We start from the raw sequence: 23,490 nt of genomic DNA, 5'->3' as shown, positions 1-23,490 counted from the left end.
TTTCTACATTTTATATTTATTCCATTCCACATAAAGAAAGAAGCGGAGGCTCAAGACTCTTACAAAGTAGAACATTTTGCAATCATTATCTGAGGGCTACATTTGTGTGATGGAGGTAAATTTCAGCCAATGACCTCCATCTTCTACGTGGAAGCAAAAAAAAAGTGGCTCCACAAACCACGGGATGCTGCTGAAAGTGGTTCAGCCAGTAGATAAAACTCAGTCATACATACAGAGGCTACTGATGCAGAGAAACTCACGTTGTTGATCTTGAGCTTGCTCTTGTCTTGTTTCTGCAGGTGTCCTGACAGTTGGTAAAGCACCGCTCTGCTGCGGCGCCGGTTGGCGTTGAAGCCCGGAGGCCGAGTCACCTGATGCACCTCCAAACCCGTATCTTCATCTAAAAAGGAAAAGAGGAAACATGCTGAGCCTGGAACACATCCACAGCACAGGAGGAAGGAGAGAAACCAGTCCGATCCTCTGCATGGTGACCCAAACACACTTTTCTCGGCTCAGAGGAAAACACCACCCGACTTCATGCAAATCAGGCTCCATCATGATGTTATCCGAGTGAAACAACCTGCTCTGATGTGCACATGCTGCTTTTGTGTAAATATTTGATCTGACATCGATCTGTTGTCTGCCTTTGTGGCCCATCATTGACTCGAGGGGTTCTTAAGGTGGAATTCTATCGTCTGGATTTAGATTCATATCTTTCTCTATAGAGCAGAATCAATACTAATGACGAACCTCAGTGTGTCATCCTTTCTGCGTCGTACGAACAAAAGTCTCCATACAGCAAAGTAAAGCAGGAAAGACAGAAATTGATTGTTTAATTGATAGATTACGCACATCTCATTGTTTATTTTCACCTTTTGTCTCCCGCTTCATTTGTCCTCTGCCCATAATGTGATGCAATTGAAAACGTTCCCTCTCATGTAACCAGACAATTTCATTTTCATCAAGCTAATGCGATTTGTTGGAAATATCCAGGATAGATTTCAAGCTTTCAGATAAAGCCCATTGAAAGCATCTGTGGCTCTCTCTGCACGCACAGCTGGAGGTCAGTCCGACATATACAGACGCAGCCTCAACAAGGTGCAGCCATCTTATGAGAGGAGGTGGCTGCACCTGTTCTGACAGACGTGCATCGTATAGCTGCAGAGACTTAAAACTTAAAACAACAGTTGTTAGTACGGTCAAGGTACAGTATGTGTGGCCAGTGGCGCAGAAAGTGGGATTGCACTATATGCGGCGCATAGGGGCGCTGCACGAGAGGGGCGCCAAAGCGATGGGGGAAAAATTATTTCGAGTAGTACGAGTGATTTAAGAGAATCTGGGCATTCACCAATCTTTTCGTATTTTACGTTTTCTTTCAGGTACGAACAGAATTTACGAGTGATCCAGACCCGTCGTAGGAGTTTCCTAAAATAGTCCGCTGTTATTCCAATCAAGTTTGCTTGACTAATGGATTGTATATTTAATTACTTTGAAGAAAACATAAATAAATATATAAATTATACCCCATAATCATGCTGATATTATTCTGTTGGACTTAAATTATGCACTAATTGAAGGTTAATCTGACTCTGTATATAACAAGGTCAATGGGAAGCGTAACCGGCGGCTGACTTGCTACTTTTGGATGCCCCTTGGATTTTTGGCCTCTGGAACCTTTCAGAGCGAGATTGGAGACAGATCGGGGGTGTCCCAGTCCTCTGTGAGTCGTGCGCTCCCCTTGGTCATCAAAGCTCTCATCAGTTTATCACCCATGGTACATCAGAATCCCATACGCCGCCGTCCAACAAGTACAAATTAAGAGGGACTTTCATGCCGTGGCTGGACTGCCAACCAGGTCCGGACCAGAATTACAGATTGATGCATCAAGTCTGGAGAGATCTTCAAAGCCCAAATGTCCGTTTCTTCCCTTAAGTAGGGTAAAACCTTCTCCTGTTTGGTGACCCTGAAGATGACGTGCGCACCCGTCCACAGCCACACAGATAAAGTATACGTATCTGGTGAGGAGTGTTTTATTCTCTATATGTTTATTTATGTATATGTATATATATATATATATATATATATATATATATATATATATATACATATATACATATATACATATATACACACACACACACACACAGTTTTTTATTTTATAAACAGAAAGTACGGCGCAGGTCTGTGAGATAGCAGCGTCCATAGCAACCACTTTAACAACGGTACAAAACGTTTTATTCTTACGTTTTTTCAAGGAGATACTAAAACTTTCGGCGAAATTAATAAACGAAAGATTGTCTACATTCCTTGAACGAAGATTATGAAAATATTATGCATAGTTCTGGCTAGAAATGCCATCGAAATGCATACAAATGCAGATGCTTTCTTAAAATGTTATGTTTTTAACAGAAAAAAGGCAGACAGTCGGCCATTTTCTTTTTTTCGCTGAGGGAAACTTGATAGTCACGTGACCTGGTTGGGAAGCAATGTAAATGAATCGGCCAAATAAAACGTAGTATTGTCACAATTTTGGGGGACAAATTGTGACAATACCACGTTTTCCCTTGTGGACCAACGTAGCTATTACACGTTTTTCTGTGAGACTGGGTTGCCTGCACTCCTTCGCACAGCCGGTGAGCATCAGACACTCTCTCTGTGCTTCTGTATCTGGTGCAACTCAAAGGAAAATTAACAGAATATCTGGGATAAGTGAAAGAGGAGTAAACTGTTTAAAGGTGAGAATGACAGATATTTTCCATCGTTTTTTCTCAACTGCAGGCCGTTCATGTCATAAGTATCAGAGAGCAGAGGGACATTAATAATAAACTGTTGATGGCATATCTGTGGCACCAGCTGGCCTCGTTTGACTGCCTCGGTTGTCTCCTAAAAGCGAGAGCACTGCTGGGCTTTGTGTGGGCTGGGGTCAATTAGCTAAAGGCTGACGTCCTTCGCTTATTAATTAAACATGTCGGAGCATATGGAGCCCGACGAACCTGCATTACAACCCGGCTTCATCAGTCCCTCGGGAGCAACTTTCAAAGTGGCTTCTTTCAGACAGCGTGAGCAAGGTGTGTATGACAAAACTTTCTGTATTCTCTAAGATCTTTATTTCTCAGGCTCCTACTCGAACAGAAACATCAAATATCCAAAGGATATATATAAATGTACAGGTCGGCCCGGTCTCACTTCCCCCCTCGACTCTTCCACTCGGCCCTACCTCTCCGTTTTACAGGGATAAAGTGCTTCACTTTAGAGGGGAATCAAGAAGTAGTGGTCATTTGGGTCTTCAGTTGGGGCAATACAGGCCGTTTTAATGGCTCGAGGGCCAAGCTGCCTCAGGTTTTATTGAGTTTTTAAAAGGTATTGAGGGAGCATTGAAATGGGAACTTCCTATCCCGAGGTAGACTGTCTGGAGTCACTGAGGTAACCACAAGAACAGTAATCACACCCGGACTACAAGAGTAAGGTTTCAGTAACTAATCATTTACTCCTTAAGTTGACTCCGCCTCCTCTGCTAAACCCCGCCCATTCACATCCGCCCTGCTGGACGGATGAAGCCAGCTTCTGGTGGAAATGTTCTGCTGTCAGCTGCACTGAGGAGCAGGGAAATGGAAGCATCTGAGAAATAACTGCTTATGGTTTATTTACTGATTTATTTTCTCCTTTAGCAGCAGGTAACGCTAATAGCTAACGCTAATGAAGGTGACGCACACCAACTTCTAAGGAGTTATTGCTGCTCCTTCCTGAAATATGAGCATCATTGTTCCCACATTACTTTGTTAGCTGAAGCTTTCTAGCTGAACGGTTCCGTTCTGTAACTCATCAACCTGCAGCTGTGTGGATAAGGTGTGTTTCCACTGGTCCTCTCCTCACTCTACTACATTATCGGCATGTTTCTGATAAAGATGCAGGTCTCCGAGTACAATTGTTGAATTAGGTTAAATGTTTAAACCCCAAAGGTCACCAAAAGGTCTCCATCCTGATGTTTAACAAAGAAGTGTCGAAACAGGGCTGAGACAGAGTCGCTGTGCTTAAACCAACAAGTATTTTGACCAAAGCCATCTCAATAAGACCTGAGAAAATTGTGCAAAATTGTTAAAAAGGGCTTAACATGTCACCTTTAAGGTTATCTTTAGTAAATGACTAAATTACAAATCAAATGCTTTTTCAAATCATCTTTTTAACTTAAACTGCTGCCTCGAATCTAAGGTGTCAGAAGAAGTTATCTACAGCAAAGAAAAGCATTAAATTCAGCCATTTTTCAATGACAAAAGACTCAGTCCAACATGTCGCACTGAGCTGTCGTAAATGTCAAAGCGTTTTATAGTCAGACTGGATCGAGAGGGACGGCTGTATTCATTGTATGTTTTTGTGTTTTTACAACATTTTCAACACAGTCCATGAAGCAGAATGCATTAATTCGTCTCCTGGGACCCACGACTTTCTCCTTTTTTCTTGTAGCGAACTTGAAATCGAGCAAATGCGGTTGGATGGAGTTTTGAGAAAAATGTCCCAAAAGCAGCGATTACTGTGTGTTGGGGGCTGTGGTGTTAAATACATGACTGAATTTATCATGTTTCTAATATTTTACTGACTTGGTGCAGAAATTTAATTAATCTCTGACTGAATTTTATCACTTTTTCAAGAGATTTTCCAGTGAAAATAAACCAACAGGTATTTTGACCAAAGCCTGTCTCATGCATCTCAATAAACAACAATAAAATTGTGCAAAATTGTTAAAAAGGGCTTAACATGTCACCTTTAAGGTTATCTTTAGTACATGACTTAATTACAAATCAAATGCTTTTTCAAATCATCTTTTTAACTTAAACTGCTGCCTTGAATCTAAGGTATCAGAAGAAGATATTTAGCTACAGCAAAGAAAAGCATTAAATCCAGCCATTTTTCAATGACAAAAAAGTGCAAATATCAAAGTATTTTCTCTAGGACTGGGCGAGTTAACTCGTTATTATCGCGCATTAATGTAGGTTTTATTCAAAAAGAAAATTTGTTGGGGGGGCTTTTGTGCCTTCAATGGATAGGAGAGTTCAGAGAGACAGGAAGCAGGGGGCAGAGAGAGGGGGAACGACACGCAGCACAGGGCCGTCCGATGCGGGACTCGAACCGGGGCCAGCTGCAGCGAGGACTGTAGCCTCTGTACATGGGGCGGCTGCTCAACCCACTACGCCACGGACCACCCCTGTTTTATTATTTATTTTATTATTGTAAAAGTCTGCTGCTCACAGGCTTTTATTTTGTAAAAGTCTGTTGTTCACAGGCTTTTATTTTGTAAAAGTCTGTTGCTGCCTGCTGCGGAACCGGAAAAGAAAGTAATCGGCGGATCCACCAAACCTGGAGAAGGGTGCGGAACTTTTACTCGCTCGTTTTCATTTTAAAGTTCTTCCAGACGGCGGAGTCGACAGAACCAAAGTCATCTGTAAACACTGCCAAGTTGAATTGTCTTCTCAGCGTAGTAGTTCCAGTCTAAAATATCACTTAAAGGCAAAACACACAACTGATAGCAGCAAGTCATTCAAGGAAACAGACAGTGGAGCGAGGCTTCTACATAAAAACTACAGAAAGATGCTGATGTTAAAAGTGTGTTTGCACAACAAATGTTATGGCACTTTCATTCATATGGCAGCACATTTAAAATAAAGCTAAATGCTAAAGCTATACACTACTTTTGGATTCATTTTTGGATTTTGCGTACAAATGCGATTAATCGTGATTAATCAGGGAAATCGTGTGATTAATTAGATTAAACATTTTAATCGTTGCCCAGCCCTAATTTTCTCGATTGTCAACCCAAAGTTAACTGGATCTCTTTGCCAGACTCCAGGAAATCATTGGTCTATAAAATGATGATAATAAAATGGCTCACTGTTCATATATTTTTGTGCTATTTAAATGTATAAAATGTTAATTGGTGACTAATGAAGGTGGAGAGAGTGGACTTTCCTGTCTCACGTTAAGCTAAGGTAATGGTCTGTTTGCTGCAGATTCACAGCACAGACAAGAGTGACATTAACTCTTCTAAGAACATTTTCCAAAATGTCACTGCTTTCAGGAACACATGCATAGACACAGCGATAATGTCACTGTGCATAATGGAGACGCAGGAAGCCGGGTCTCAGGGTCCTTAAGCACTTGCTCAACATGCTTTTGCTGTTGGCAGGCTGGAAAAAGGCAAAGGAGGAGACAATATTTGCATGCTGCGGGGTAGATTCTTCTCATGGACGGCGCTGCATTGCTGAGCATACTGTAGGCTCTCAGGGGGAGTCTGAGTGTGCTGGTGGGGAAAGTAAGCTGCCAATAGATTTTAAATAATTAATGAAGTGAATTAATACTGCGGGCATGTGTCTGAACATGCTGCGTCTGTCTTTAAGGATAAAGTTTACGTGTATTTGTAGAGAGGTTTGTAAATGGAGGCAGTCACAGTCTCTTCTTTGATTTTTTTTTCTACTGTTACAGTAAATGTGTTCCCAGCATTCAGCCCCCTCATGCTGAGCTAAGTGCCAAACCTGAGCCAGACTGCCACCGGGGAGCAGAGAGCAGGTAAATGTGATTGTCGTGTCAACTCTTTATTGCCGAAGTATCGAGTCTTTCTTGCACCTCATTGTTTGGTTGTGTGCAACTTTTTACCATCTCAGAAACATCAACAGAATTAAAGGTTTCCTCTCCCAAAAAGACCAGGAGAAACTCATCCATGCATTCATCTCCAGTAGACTCCATCACTGTAACGCTCTTTTAACTGGACTTCCCAAAAAGAGCATTAAACATCTGCAGCTCATCCAGAACGCTGCTGCTAGAGTTTTAACCCGGACTAAGAGATCTGAACACATCACAGCAGCTTTAAAATCTTTACTCTGGCTTCCAGTCAGTCACAGAATAGATTTTAAAAGCCTGCTGATGGTTTACATCTGTGATCTGTTCAGAGAATATAAAGCCAGCAGAGCTCTGAGATCCAAGGACTCAGGTCAGCTGGTCCAGTCCAGAGTCCAGACTAAACATGGAGAAGCAGCATTTAGCTGTTATGCTGCAAACAAGTGGAACAAACTGCCAGTGGAGATTAAACTTTCACCAAATGGAGACATTTTTAAATCCAGGTTAAAGACATTTCTGTTCTCATGTGTCTATGCATGAAATCTGCACGATATCTTTAATTTTTTTTTAAATTTATCTGGGCTGTTGCTTGTTTTCAAATTCATTTAAATCACTTTATTTGTTTCTCTTTATATTCTTTTATGTATTTTCAATGCTTCTTCCACTCCGTGCTGCAATGCTTTTATTTTATGTAAAGCACTTTGAATTGTTTATACATGAAATGTGCTATTCAAAATAAATTTGATTTGATTTGATAATGTCCATTTCTTGCCCAGAATCTGCAGAAATTTGGTCGGTAACCATTTGAATCATCCTCCATCTTTCTCCGGTATTCCCCCTTTCTCTGCGTTCTGCTGTTTGTCTTCTGCTCTCCAAAGCTGCCACCTTGAATTAACAATCCGATAGCTCATGCGGTCAGTAAAACACAAGGAAACCGTATTAAAAACAACCATAGACCCTTTCTTCTCCACGTGAGAAAGCAGCTGGGAAAGTGAGGAAAATGAAGTCATTTCAAGCAGGTGCTTATTTTCCCACCATTGGAAGCATCACATCCAGCATCTCTGAAAGGCTAAAAGCTCAAATTGAAAACTTCAGCTCGAGTCGTTATTACTCTTGCTTCTCCTCTGCTCTCTCTGCATGGACCAACTCAGACTGTGCCAGAGACAGAATTTACCGGTTTTAAAGTGAGATATATTTGGAGTGCGTCTTCTGCAGGGTTAGAAATATTTTCTCTGCACCTACGTACATTCAAATCTGTTGTTTATGTGTCGCATATTGTGGCCTCTCACTCTGCTTTCACAGAGAAAAGAGAAACAACTGATTAGCTACTAAAAACTGGCACGATGTGAATTATTAATGTGCGGTCCAGGAAAAACGGCTTCATCCAAACAACCAGCAGATGTTGTCGGTTGATTTTGGCTCCTTTTATGAATGATGGAGGTGAGCTGCTATGAGGCAGCTTCAGGAGTGCAGGACACACATTTCAGCTATGTAACACTCTTCTTCTACAAGTTTCACATCATTTATCCAGGTAGTTTTCATGTGTTCTTGCTAACACACACACACACACACACACACACACACGGTGTAGCGTGATAAATTCAATCTTTAATAAACTGTTAAACTGTATAAAACAGTAATAAACTTTATAAACTGTTCCATTCTGAAGTTTCGATCAGAAGATGTTTGGTTTGATATGTTGACTCACCCCAATCTGTATGGAGGACTGAAACAGCCAAAATACAAAAATAAATACAAAAATACATCAACGATTCGATAAATAAATGATTGCTTTTAAATGATTTACTTGTGCAATGATTCATTTATTTAAGGTGAAACAATTAGATTTTTCCACTTTAATTTCCAACTGTTTTCATTTAACCTTGCGTTACCTCAATTAATCTAAACAATTTAATCTAACTTATTTCATAATACATTATTTATTTATTCATATATTTATTCTCTGCATTTAACCTCAACTTATTTCCCCAAACTTTTTATGTATTTAATTGTTTTTAATCACTTATGCAACTTTTTTCCCATTTATAGAAGAATTAATTTACCTTTTTCCTCCCTTTTGCATTTTCTTCCTCCATTTATTTCCTTGTTTTCCATTTAAATTTCATCAGTTTTTACATTCCTGTTTGTATTTCTGTGACCTGATGATCAACCAACAGGTGAGAACAGACGTAAACGGTCCAAACAGAGCACAAAGTGAATGAATATGCTAATCAGCGTATGATGTCATATTATGATGTGAAATGGCTTCTTTTTTCCTTTTAAACTAACACTGTATGGCTGCTGAGGCTTCTGCCAATTCTTGTTTGTCCATGAAATATTGGAGTGGATAAGCACATGAAAATGTTGTTTAATTTCAATACTAGATACATATGCTACAAAATAGAGTTAGTTTAGGTTTAAATACCGCCTTAAAATCAACAGTGTTGAAATAAAAGTCAAATGATATCTGATGTTTTTTTTCTTTTTTTTAAATCTGTCACAGTAATGAAAGTAGTGTTTGTACTGTCATGTTTACGCCCAAAAGAGTCATGCTAACTGTGAACTCTGCCGTAAAGTAAACAAAGAGTCATGCTAACTGTGAACTCTGCCGTAAAGTAAACAAAGAGTCATGCTAACTGTGAACTCTGCCGTAAAGTAAACAGAGTCATGCTAACTGTGAACTCTGCCGTAAAGTAAACAAAGAGTCATGCTAACTGTGAACTCTGCCGTAAAGTAAACAACGAGTCATGCTAACTGTGAACTCTGCCGTAAAGTAAACAGAGAGTCATGCTAACTGTGAACTCTGCCGTAAAGTAAACAGAGAGTCATGCTAACTGTGAACTCTGCCGTAAAGTAAACAGAGAGTCATGCTAACTGTGAACTCTGCCATAAAGTAAACAAAGAGTCATGCTAACTGTGAACTCTGCCGTAAAGTAAACAAAGAGTCATGCTAACTGTGAACTCTGCCGTAAAGTAAACAGAGTCATGCTAACTGTGAACTCTGCCGTAAAGTAAACAGAGAGTCATGCTAACTGTGAACTCTGCCGTAAAGTAAACAGAGAGTCATGCTAACTGTGAACTCTGCCATAAAGTAAACAAAGAGTCATGCTAACTGTGAACTCTGCCGTAAAGTAAACAAAGAGTCATGCTAACTGTGAACTCTGCCGTAAAGTAAACAGAGTCATGCTAACTGTGAACTCTGCCGTAAAGTAAACAGAGAGTCATGCTAACTGTGAACTCTGCCGTAAAGTAAACAGAGAGTCATGCTAACTGTGAACTCTGCCATAAAGTAAACAAAGAGTCATGCTAACTATGAACTCTGCCGTAAAGTAAACAAAGAGTCATGCTAACTGTGAACTCTGCCGTAAAGTAAACAACGAGTCATGCCAACTGTGAACTCTGCCGTAAAGTAAACAAAAAGTCATGCTAACTGTGAACTCTTCCGTAAAGTAAACAACGATTCATGCTAACTGTGAACTCTGCCGTAAAGTAAACAAAGTCATGCTAACTGTGAACTCTGCCGTAAAGTAAACAGAGAGTCATGCTAACTGTGAACTCTGCCGTAAAGTAAACAACGAGTCATGCTAACTGTGAACTCTGCCGTAAAGTAAACAACGAGTCATGCTAACTGTGAACTCTGCCGTAAAGTAAACAACGAGTCATGCTAACTGTGAACTCTGCCGTAAAGTAAACAACGAGTCATGCTAACTGTGAACTCTGCCGTAAAGTAAACATAGAGTCATGCTAACTGTGAACTCTGCCGTAAAGTAAACAACGAGTCATGCTAACTGTGAACTCTGCCGTAAAGTAAACATAGAGTCATGCTAACTGTGAACTCTCCAGAACAAGCAGGATAAATGGAAGCTAGCAACATTCTCACACTTGGGAAGAAACTGCTGAGTGGGAATACAGTGTGGTCAGGTTTAGGCCATCCAGCTAATTTGATAGATAGATTTAATATCAAACTATTTATAAAATGCCTTATTTGCTGAATTTGTTGTGTACAAAACACTCAAGTGATTGCTCTGCCTGCTTCTAATTAACTCACAAATGCTGCACGCTAATTTAGAATTTGGCTTTGCTCACCAAGCGTCTGCATCATCACATCATTTCCCAACAGCAGCAGGCTGAGTGTAATCTCTGACTGAATGTTTACAGAGATTTGAGGAAGTCATTAATAATGATGAAATGTTGCATTTGACAGACTGGTTTATTTAATCAGGATGAGATTTACAGTGGGGGGGGGGGGGGGGTGATTGAAATTATTAATTGAGGTTTAATTGTTTACTTGCATTTACAATAACTGACGGGAGCTGAAGGGCATGACGTTCTACACGCTGCCACTCTCTCCACCGGTGGAGGGCAATTAAAATTTTACAGCTGAGCCTCATCACTGATATTAGAAAAATTCTGAGAGTTTTATTGGACTGATTTGCATAAAACTGGTTTCCAGCTGTACTGAAGCTCTGCGTGCTCTAAAAAACAAAACTCTGCAAGTCGGTTTAATCTAATTAATCACATGATTTCCCTGATTAATCACGATTAATCGCATTTGTATGCAAAATCCCAAAAGTAATTCAAAAGTTTCAAGTTTTAGCATTTAGCTTTATTTTAAATGTGCTGCCATATGAATGAAAGTGCCATAACATTTGTTGTGCAAACACACTTTTAACATCAGCATCTTTCTGTAGTTTTTATGTAGAAGCCTCGCTCCACTGTCTGTTTCCTTGAATGACTTGCTGCTATCAGTTGTGTGTTTTGCCTTTAAGTGATATTTTAGACTGGAACTACTACGCTGAGAAGACAATTCAACTTGGCAGTGTTTACAGATGACTTTGGTTCTGTCGACTCCGCCGTCTGGAAGAACTTTAAAATGAAAACGGGCGAGTAAAAGTTCCGTACCCTTCTCCATGTTTGGTGGATCCGCCGATTACTTTCTTTTCCTGTTCCACAGCAGACAGCAGCAGACTTTTACAAAATAAAAGCCTGTGAGCAACAGACTTTTACAATAATAAAATATTGGTCTGTGGCGTAGTGGGTTGAGCCCGGTTCGAGTCCCGCATCGGACGGCCCTGTGCTGCGTGTCGTTCCCCCTCTCTCTGCCCCCTGCTTCCTGTCTCTCTGAACTTTCCTACCAACTTTCTGAACTTATCATTTATTATACCAACTGTTCTGTTATTAGCTATATTTTTAAATGCTTCCTCTTAGAGGAAAGTTTATCCATGTTTGCTAGCTTTTGTTAGTTTACTCAAATTACCTGCTCTGTATTTCTGTGTTGTATTTTTTATGTGTTGTATTTTTTATGTCTTTATGTAAAGCACATCGAGTTGCCTGTGGTATGAAACGTGCTTTATAAATAAAGATTGATTGATTGATTGATTAAAAGGCACAAAAGCTCCCCCCCAAAAAAAAATCATTTAAAAATTTTTTTTTTAAAACTGTTAATGCGCAATAAAATATTTACCGGCGTTGAATAGTTAATGCGATAATGAGTTAACTCGCCCAGACCTACTTTTTTTTAGTTTAAAATTGTAAAGTCTGTAGAAATAATTCAAAATCCATCTTCATTCTGCAGTCATATTTATAACAGAATAGGTGGATAGAACAGAAGAGAACTTCCAACAATCGCAAACGTGTCTTTTTAACTCCCCACCGGGTACCATATTGCATTCAAAATATTCACAAACAAAGTAACTTTTACTCAAAACCTTCCACTAAAAGGCTCGAGGGTGAGCTACGGTAGAACTTTGATGGTGTAACAGAGAGAAACAGCACTTCACTGCTGACTGAGGGATGATGGCGTTAAAGCAGGTTTGAAAATTAGCCCAAAGATCAGTTGTTTTTTGTGTGGACAGGAAGGCCTTTTATCTAAGCTCTGAAGTTCAGCGGTTATTCTTTGTGTTGAGGACATGAGCGAGAGGAGAAATTGTTCTGCATCCAGAGTACAAAATGTTGCTGTTCCACAATAAAAAGTACAGTTGATGACACTGTCAAGGGTCTGAGTCTAAGGACCCTTGAAGACGTCTAACCTCCGACACTGTAAAATTATCTTCTTTAAACAAATGATTTACAGCCACATTCTGCAGTAAATTCACCTCATTGCCTAAAACGTTATCCCAAATGCAGCAGAATCCCGCTTTGGTTGAGTTGCTGATTTATTGAATTATCGAGGCCACAAACGTTGGTCTGAGATTATTTTCTCAAATGAAATACTTCTGTTTTTGATTTGAACAGATTTGAATAGATGGAGCCACTTTGCACTCGAGTCTGATGTGAAAACAACATGTTGAGACGCTTCAGGGTCACATGGCGCTGAAAGGATCGGATAATTGGCTAAATTACAATAAGAATGAGTTGAGCAAGGGTAATTATCCTTGGATATACGGCGCCGAATGAATCTAATCAGACTCAGGCATTGGAGAAAGATGGAGAACGCAGAGCCAGATGAAGCTACGTCCCTCTACATTTGGTCTGTGATGAGCTGCTTGTTGCACAAACTCGATGCCCAACGGAGCATTCTCCATCGCGTTGTTTGTTTCTTTCTGACGACGACAACAACAGGAATATCGTCTCCTTTGACTTCCGGGTCACGACCCCGGGAAAACATCTGGAGCATGCGCAGAACGCAAAGTCTGATTCACCACGTGCTTCAGCGTCTACAAGCAGGTTTAGAGTGACTTTCAACCCAGTTATCTCGGGGTCTGAATCCGATCCAATTTCTTCAAACTTTAAATCAAATCAAACTTTATTTATAAAGCACCTTTCATACTAAAAAGCAGCACAAAGTGCTTTACATAATAAAAATCAATAATCAAATCAATTCATGCATAAACTCACACACAACACCGAAACCACACTGCACACATACAACCCCCCACCACGAGCAACATCCATATCAACAACAATCAACATTAACATCTGGCTTGACGCCGAAGTGAGGAAACGGTATCTTGGGGATCTGTCCACACCAGGAGCCGGCCCACCGATGAGCACAGAGGCCGCCACCACGGGGAACCGCCCAGATCAGGGCAGGCCGGCATCCACACCACAGCCAGGGCTGCAGGGCAGGATCCCCCAGCCCCCCAAACCAGGGCGACCCCCAGAGTAATGACCCCACAGGCCGAGTGGGCATGGTCCCCAGTGTAGAAGATCCCCATGAGGAAAAACACTGGATAAATAAGTGTATAATAAGTATATAATAAAATAATAATAATAAAAAAATTTAAACAATGGATGAATAGACAAAAGTAAACTAAAACAAAACAAAACAAAAAAAAAATATATATATATATATATATAATAGTAAATAAATAAATAAATGAAATAAAATTCAGCTGTAAGTCTTGAGCCTCTTTTTAAAAACATCACCAGTCTCTGCAGCCCTGAGGTTCTCTGGCAGGCTGTTCCACAGATCAGGTCCATAATAGTGGAACGACGTCTCACCATAAGTTTTTGTTCAAACTTTAGGAACAACTAAAAGGCCGGTACCAGAGGACCTCGGGGTCCCCGAGGGCTCATAATTTAAAAGCAGATCAGATAGATAAGAAGGCCCGAGACCATTAAGACATTTATAAACAACTAAAAGAACCTTAAAATCAATCCTGAAATGCACGGGGAGCTAATGCAGCGATTTTAAAACTGGTGGAATGTGTTCCCGCCCTCTGGTCTTTGTCAGCAGCTGAATTCTGTATTAATTGTAGGTAATAAATACTTTTTTTGGGAAGACCAGAGAGCAGATTAAGGTGTCTACATGCACTTAATAACGCATTCTTATTGTAATTTAGCCCTTAATCCGATCCTTTCAGTGCCATGTAACTCCACAGACTGACTATTTATCCTGAAGTTAAAAGGTGGCATGCTGGGAGATTTACTCACCTGCATGTTTGGCGTCTTTAAAATAAAAGAAACGTGTAGGTTTTCACGTAAAAAGGTCCGAATAAATCCTGAATGATATTTCAGTTTTAGGCTTTCTTCAGTTCCATCTCCAGCGCTGACAGGAGGTGTTATTGGTGTAAACTCACCGGTGTCAGGCCCCTGCTCGGGATCCTGCTCCCTCTTCTTGTCGGTGATGTCTTTGTGGGACACGAGGAACAGAACCACCTCGCCCTTCTCATTCTTGATGGGCACGATGTCCAGAAGACACCAGAACTGAGTACCTGGAGGGAACACGCATGCACACAGGCAGTCAAACCACGTTCCAGTCTCCTATAAAAATTTCATGAGCATTCAGCTCATGAAATCTGATGGAAGCCTGTTGATGTTTAATTACCTTTAAGTTTTACTTGATATATATTCATGAATGCAGCGTGTCACTAACAGAGATTATTATAATTGGCTCATTTTTCTACGAAGAGCAGACAGACATTTAGTCTTAACGGCCAACACAACAATACCTATAATGTGACGAATAATGTTCAGAGGGAATCTAATTACACACTTTCATGCACGCTCACAATACACACAGAGAGATAAGGCACAAACGGGTTCAGAAATGACTGTGGTGAGAGTCAAAGCTCAACAACACGGTTCGCTTTCATTGTTTGGAGTGAAATGTCTGAACTACTTTAAATGAAATGTATCAAGATATGGGGAAGCTCACCATGGCTCGGTGCCACCGTCTGATCCTCGGGTTTTTTATGCAAAGCTGTAATCAGACAAAAATAACAGATTTCAGCTCGTTTCAAATCAAATTTATTTATATTGCACATTTCATGTACAAACAATTCAAAGTGCTTTACATAAAATAAAAGCATTGCAGTTTCACTTTACTTCTATACAACTGTACCAATATCAGTGTGTTAATGTGCTTTCTTCATATGGTGGAACTCCTTATCACATCCAAAAATCCAAATGAACACACACTTATGGACAAACTGGAGATCCTCAAAGACTCAGCCTGTCATGGATGCTGCTTTTGAACCAAACCGTTACCTGTTAATGACACCTGTTGCCCTAAACCGCCCCCAATTCAACTATTACATTTTTAAACTGTTTTTTAAATTGTTTTTTAAATTCTTAGATTGTTTTTAAAGTGTTTATAATTGTATAAACATTTTTTTTGCTTTATTATGTCTTGCTACTGGATGCTTGAATTTCCTTCGGGATCAATAAAGTATCTATCTATCTATCTATCTATCTATCTATCTATCTATCCTTGGAATGTGTTGCAGGCCTGAAATGCAAAATTAGATGTGCACTAACAAATGAAATGAAGCTGACAGGAGAAAAGAAAAATATCTTGTGTTGATGCTTGAAATAAAAGTATCTAAAGTTAGCAGAAGTGAGGAGATGAAGAAAGAGAACTAAGTTATATTTGGCTTCCTGCTATCTTGGGGGTAGAAATCTACGAAATCTATCCTGAAGTCTTAGCTTCACAGATGATTATATTCAACAAAAAGAAGAAGCCAAAGCCATCAGGCATCCAGTGCACCAGCGTCAGTGGACATGTATATCTAAGTTAAAGTGAAAAGTCACTCATTAGCTTACATGTTTGTTCTTTAAATAGTTCGTAGCAGTTCTGTACTTTGATGTAATCAGTCATGATTTTCCATGATCATTTTCAGTTATTTGAAGCACCATCATATCCTATCTGTGTGCTTGATAATGACATAGTGTGCCCTGATACTACTAAAAATAATCTCAAAGGTGGTCCAAATAAGGCTTCTGCATTAGTCAGTAATGACATGGCAAATATTTTTGTGGAAATCATTCCCCCCTGACCATTCGAGAAGACATTATGTTCCCCGAGCTCTTCCTCGTGAGACTATACAATCACTTCAATCAGGAGCACCGAGTGCCTGCAGTTATAATAAGACCGCCGAGCTCCTTCAGCTGGAATGAAATCCTGCTTTTTATCCACCATCCTTTTTTTTCCCATAAATGCAGACATGTAAATAACACCAAGCAGGAGTAAAGGCTCACAGAATTAAAATAAACTGGTTTGAAATTAATCAAAAAGGTCTACGTTTAGGTGTTGGAATAGACAAACTGGGATCTAAACCACTTCATTAGGTTTGGCAGAGGTGGGTAGTAACGAGTTACATTTACTTAAGTAAGTTTTTGAAAACATTATACATTTTAAATCTCTATACTTTTTACTTTTCCTTGAGTAGATGTGTGCAGCAGAAGCTGTCCTCTTACTCCGCTACATTAGGCTACAATGAGCTGGTTACTTTTCTTCTTACCTCTTTGGTATTCTACGCCTCATTATTTTTATCCCCCCGCGTACGCCTCATTTTAATGTTTTATTCTGACAGAGAGAGAGACTTCCACCAAAGGCTCTACCACCTGACTGTGTTCCACCAATCAGACGCAGCCGTGCAGTCTGGTCACGTGACCGTACTCGATCTCAGCGGCGGGACGGGTTAGCTTTAGCATTAGCAGTCGTAGCAAACAAACAAAGAAACAGATGAAAAATGTCAGAACCAACGGTGGGAAATGAAGACGCAGACGAGGCCTCATACTGAAAGCATGTTTACCTTACAAAGAGGGAGAAACAGCAGCGACATTATGTGTCTTCTGTGTCAACCAAAACAAACGCACATTTCAGCAGAAACTCAATATCTAACTTGAGGAAACATGTAGCGCTAAGTTTCCTAAACTCGTTTTTCCCCCATGGATAGGTGAATGTTTGTTTTTTAGGTTACATATGGGTTACAGATGTTTTAAACAGTTCCTAAGTCTCTTTTATTTTTTATTGAAGTTCTTGAATTTACCTGGATTATTTTAATTTAAGCTATTTTGTAATTAATTAATTCATTTTAATTAATTTTATCAATTAGATGAACTCTAATTTGCCTAAAGATGATTATTTAGTGTTTTTGTCTGTCTGATTGAATGCTTGTGTTAACAAATAAATCAGACGTTACTCAACAGTTACTCAGTACTTGAGTAGTTTTTTCACCGAGCACTTTTTTACTCTTACTCAAGTAATTATTTGGATGGCTACTTTTTACTTTTACTTGAGTCATATTATTCTGAAGTAACAGTACTTTTACTTGAGTACAATTTTTGGCTGCTCTACCCACCTCTGGGTTTTGTTATTAGGTTTGCCTTCAATTAGACATCGGCTGGGCAGGAAATATCTTAACCAGGTGATGTTTCCCACTTCATAAAGCACCACCAGTGCCCACCGTCTTGGATAACATGACTTTTCTTTTGATGCTACTTCATGTTTAACATGAGACCAGGTAGAACTTTAGAGCGAAAATCCAACCGGCGTCAGTGTTTTCAGAATCAACCGACTTTAAGGAGTAACTTAGCATTTAGCTTAAAGGATTTCAAGCCCGTTTCAGCCCAATCTTCAGACTTCCCAAACTGTCCACATGCAGGACAATTAATCAGAATGCGCATGTCACAAAGCCACAGTTTATGGCTTAGATCAATAACATCTCTGACTGAATTAAACAGAGTTGCTGTATATTTACGGTGGATTTACAACAGTATCCTACTGTATTTTATAATAATTGTAAAATACTGTTGAATATTCATCCCTCACATGTAAATTAACAGTTAAATCGCTCATTTAACAATACCAGTAGATAACTGTAATTTAACAGCATAAAACAGTATTTGTAGTTCCCCTACTGCCATATACTGTAATCCAAAATATGTTATTATACTGTTAAATAAATTACGGTAGATGCACTGTAAAATTACTAAAACAGTTATCCTACCGTCATGTACTGTAAAAAAACAAAACAAAACAGTATTATACTGCTTGATAAATAACAGTAGTTGCACTGTAAAATAACCACAACACCTACCTTTATTCTACTGTCATATACTGTAAACCAAAAAACGGTATTATACTGTTAAAATAAATAACAGTAGTTGCACTGTAAAATAACAGTAAAATACTGGCGTCCCTGCTGCCAGTATTTTAATGTTATTTTACGGGGAAATTCTTTACAGTGTGCATTTGTAAGTAGCTTCATTCAATTCAATTCAAAATTTATTTATACAGCACATTAAAACATCCTCAGCTGACCAAAGGGCTTCACAACAGCAACTGCATCACATATTAAGAGAGTCATCAATAAAATAGCAATAAGAATAACTTCATCACAGATAAAAATTAAATTTAAGATAAAATTAGCAATAAAATAACAATAACAGTAACAATAAAAGTAGCAAGCCAAGATAAACTCCATTTCAGCGAGTGGAAGGCCAGGGAAAAGAGATGTGTTTTCAGTCTGGATTTGAACTAAAGACTGAGAGGAGCTGACAGACAACGGACTTCATGACTTAAAGGTAGGGTAGGAGATCCTGGATTTCGAGTCCAGCGAAGCTGCATTTTGAAAATACACAGGTAAAAAGTCCCAACCCTTTTCTTCACTTTCCCCCCGAAGGCACGCCTCTAGAGTACATGAACGCGCACGAGCACGAAGGTGCACGAGCGCTGTTCTGACAGCAAGCATCGATCGTTGCCGTATTTCGTATTTAGTATTTAGTATATGCTAACTATACGTTTAATAATGCTAGGTGCTAGCCAAGCTGGCTCTAGTTTAGCTTCCTGCCAAGCTTCTGGACGCGTAATTCGTTCACGGAGCAGGGTACGTGCACAGGGGGAAGGAGGAGCAGATTGCAGTTTGATAGACGGCATCAGAATCCAATCATCGTTAACGGTCCGTTCAGTATGATTGGATACTGTTTTTCCGAGATTGTACGTTCTAGAGGCCTCTAAAACTTTTCATATTTGTGTCAAAACTTTTAATTAATTGGTTGCAATGGGGGTGTGAAGAGTATTTCAAGCAATATGTAAAAAAATGTTCCAGAAAAAGATCCCCTACCCCACCTTTAATGCTTTGATAGACGGCCATCTTGTTCAACATCAGACTGGGGTTAAAGGACACAACTGCAGCTGATATTTGTGTCTCTTGTTCAAGCAAAAAACAGAAGCTGTTGCATCGCCCCTGCTCTGCAACAGCTTCTCTGGCTACCAGTAAAGCTACATATGAACTACAGAATCCTCCTTTACACGTTCGAGGCCTTCCGTGACCTCGCTCCTCCAGATCGGCCCGACCTCGTCCACACTGCCCCCCCATCTGCTCTCTCAGATCCTCCTCCTCTCTTCACCTCGCCGTCCCGTCTGCCCACCATCTGGAGCAGGGCGTTCGGTTGCTCTGGAACTTCTTACCACCGGACATCAAAAACATTACCTCTCATTCTCCTTTCACCTGTTCAAAATAGCATAATCCACTTCATTTCTGTTGCATTTTACATTGTTTTTAGTTTCTTGTACATTGTCTTCATATCGTTTGTTTCCTGTTTATCATTAAGCCTACAAATAAAATCTATTATTATTATTATTAGTGTTTAAAAAAAAAAAGTGTGACACTCAAACCCAGTTTATAGTCGGTTTTGATCTTACTAAACATTATTCTCTCTTCCTCTCTGCTCTGCAATTACTGTGTTTTCTTATGTGTGTATATGATGTGTATATGAAATGTTGACTTGCATCGTATTGTGAAGCACTTTGTGAATTTTATTTTCTGTGAAAGGTGCTATACAAATTTATTATTATTATTATTATTATTATTATTATTATTCAAGTAAATGTAAAAAGAAGCAATTGATTGGCACTTTTGGTGCCATAATGATGCAAAACTGGTCATATTTATTCATGTGATTACTGAGAGCTAACCTCAGTATCATTAGTCATAGTAATAAAGGAACTTATGCAAAGATAATGATGTGGTTTGATGCCATGTTTTGAACATTAATGAACCACTAATATTTAAAATATCATCATTGAAATAAGGGCTGGAATAAGAGGATAAGTGAGGGCCTGCCTGCTGGTAGATAAATGCATGTAATCAGACTGAAACAAGCTGTTTGGGTTTTCTGTTTCTCACCTGTAGCTCTGACTCATGGTAGATTGGGCTGCGTGTCAGCTGCAGGGAGCAGTGTGCAAGAAACAAATGCCCAACAGGGATCATGCATGTAAATAATGGATTAAAACAAGCAGGAGGACTGCGTGATTAGAAATATCAGCCATATGGAAGCTGGATTTGTCCCCGTTTGACTGGAACACGCTGAAACAGGAGGTCTTTTGTTCTACCTCTCCATGCACTGACAATAAGAGCGGTGTGATGATACAAGATATCAGCCTGCAGAGGAACCGTAGCTGCTAATTACTGACTGATGATATGTATCAGTTCACAAAAAGACTGTGTTTTTCCACCTTTTCACCGGGAACATCTGCTCGTTCTGTTCAGACTGAAATTGGACGTTAGTTTGAAACCTTTTCACTAATCTGATAGAACATGGTGGGAAGAAAAGATTTAGGATTCAGTCTGTAGGACGGTGTGTTGAAACTGGAGGCGTCCAAGCCATGTTCCAAATACCAACCAAGTGAATCCCTCAACCTAAAAAAAAAAAAACGTGATTCTGAGCTTTAAAGACAGCGTTTGGTTCGTCTCCTTTTGGCTCACAAGGCGAGGAGAATTGATGATGAAATTGTCAGGAAAGAACTGAAATGCAATTCTTTAATGTTGATTTTTCTAATTCTTTATAGACATTTATGCTGGATGGAATGTGAGAATCACAAGGATCTGTAAGTAGTAGTTGTCGTTTGGTTCGTCTCCATGATGCAGTTGCGTCGTACTGCCGTTACACGCCGGGGGCCGAGTACATCTGAGCCAAGGCTGAAGAGCATCCCTGACCCTGGTTTTCCTTCCCCGGGGGGCTCCTAACCAGTGTTGGTCAAGTTACTTTTAAAAAGTAATTAGTTACAGTTACTAGTTACTGCTCCTAAAAAGTAATTGATTTAGTAACTCAGTTACCACATTGTAAAAGTAAGTTACTCAGCAAAGTAACTGTGGCATTATTTTTTATGTTCTATAACATCTTTAACATCAAATATGTTTATATTAACCGATTGAAGAATAAAAACACTATAGCCTATACAGTAGTTTAGAACATTCGGTATTTATTTGAACTCAATAGATTGCAGCCTGCCGTATGATGCATAGAATTAAAAACATAAATATTGAATACAAAATTCAAGTGCAAAATTAAGACACACAAATTTAAACTTGGGTAAAAAGAACCAAAGGAAAATCTGGCAATTAAGTATTGCAATTCTCTGTAACTGTATTTTAGACCTACTGCACAATAAACAGAACACTATTCTACTACCTGTTTCTGAGACGAAAAATCGAGTGTTGTTTGTTTTCGAGTGGCTCCGTCTCCTTCGCTGGGGCTCACGCTAGCTGCATTTGGGCCTGGGGTTGGGTTAGCTAACTGCATTTGGGCCTGGGGTTGGGTTAGCTAGCTGCATTTGGGCCTGGGGTTGGGTTAGCTAGCTGCATTTGGGCCTGGGGTTGGGTTAGCTAGCTGCCTTTGGGCCTGGGGTTGGGTTAGCTAGCTGCCTTTGGGCCTGGGGTTGGGTTAGCTAGCTGCCTTTGGGCCTGGGGTTGGGTTAGCTAGCTGCCTTTGGGCCTGGGGTTGGGTTAGCTAGCTGCCTTTGGGCCTGGGGTTGGGTTAGCTAGCTGCCTTTGGGCCTGGGGTTGGGTTAGCTAGCTGCCTTTGGGCCTGGGGTTGGGTTAGCTAGCTGCCTTTGGGCCTGGGGTTGGGTTAGCTAGGTGCTTTTGGGCTTGGGGTTGGGTTAGCAGCTGCCTTTGGGCCTGGGGTTGGGTTAGCTAGGTGCTTTTGGGCCTGGGGTTGGGTTAGCTAGCTGCATTTGGGCCTGGGGTTGGGTTAGCTAGCTGCATTTGGGCCTGGGGTTGGGTTAGCTAGGTGCTTTTGGGCTTGGGGTTGGGTTAGCAGCTGCAGAAGCAACAAGTGCTTCATATTCGCATGGGTTGATGTAAGGTGCTTCATTAGATTTGAGTTACTTGAGGCAGACGTGGATAAAGTTTTTTTCCCTGGGCATAGCGTGCATGTTACATACACATTCTTGCCTTTTATCTCCACGAGTGAGAAGTAGTGCCGGTACTTCCAATTAGAGAACGCTACCTTTGAACTTCCCTGGCTCGTCGCCATTGTTGCTGTCTCGTGTGTGTTTAGGTCATCCGCCCACACAGCCAATCATCATCGCATTTGCCATGGTGTCATCATCCCCACCCCTGCTCTGTCCAGGCAGCATGCAGCTGGTGTGTAGCCTAAAACCTACAACCAAATTGTAGTAACGCGCCACTTTATATTCTCAGTAATGATAACGGCATTGTAACAATGGGAAAAGTAATTAATTAGATTACTCCGTTACTGGAAAAATAACGCCGTTAGTAACGCCGTTACTCCCAACAATGGTCTTAACATGCATGATTTTGGATGGTGGGATGAAGCCGGAGTATCCGGAGAGAACCCACGCATACACGGGGAGAAACATGCAAACACGCAGAAAGGCCCCAGCCGGGAGTTGAACCTGGAAACAGCTAACCGCCACACCACTGTGCAGCCCATAAGTAAGTCGTGTACAGGGCCGGTTTTTGCTATGGGCAATGTGGGCGACCGCCCAGGGCGCACTATGTGAAAAAAATGACTGATCCCAGGCCAAAGGTAATAATGTGGAGTCATCATGGATCATCATCATGGTGAAAGACCAAAGAAGCCATCAGGGGCCCAGTTTAGAAAGAGAAGAAGAGGAGAAACGGGCAAAAGATAAAGGGATGCAGATTTCTATTAGTGACCTGAAGGATGGTTCGCCCAGGGCATAAATCTAGCCAGGTCCGCTGCTGGTCGTGTAAGTGTTTTAATGAATACTCTGAGCTGTAAAATTGACTATGTAATGTTTAGAATGTGCACAAATGGAAACTTGACCTTTATGCAACATTACTCTTGTTATTTCATATAATTTGACCTTTTTAATCTATTTATTCCATATTTCACTTGAGCAATGCCTAACACAACACATTCACGTGTGCATTTTACCTTATAAAT

At 40.2% G+C, this 23,490-nt stretch overlaps 1 protein-coding gene across 1 annotated transcript in view; it reads right to left on the bottom strand.

Annotated features, from left to right (window-relative positions):
* kcnh3 (potassium voltage-gated channel, subfamily H (eag-related), member 3) overlaps positions 1-23,490 on the bottom strand; it is a 225,150-nt gene that overhangs the window by 63,744 nt on the left and 137,916 nt on the right. The window contains exons 3-5 of the mRNA XM_075480199.1: positions 15,206-15,250; positions 14,628-14,762; positions 261-400 (exon numbers count right to left, since the gene is read on the bottom strand). Coding sequence (XP_075336314.1) covers positions 261-400; positions 14,628-14,762; positions 15,206-15,250 — 320 coding nt within the window. The remainder of the gene's footprint in view (positions 1-260; positions 401-14,627; positions 14,763-15,205; positions 15,251-23,490) is intronic.

This window comes from Odontesthes bonariensis, chromosome 12, assembly GCF_027942865.1.
Source record: "Odontesthes bonariensis isolate fOdoBon6 chromosome 12, fOdoBon6.hap1, whole genome shotgun sequence".
In the NCBI taxonomy this organism is placed as follows: domain Eukaryota; kingdom Metazoa; phylum Chordata; class Actinopteri; order Atheriniformes; family Atherinopsidae; genus Odontesthes; species Odontesthes bonariensis.
Note: the sequence above shows the minus strand (reverse complement) of the source record. Positions and strands in the feature narration are given on the sequence as shown.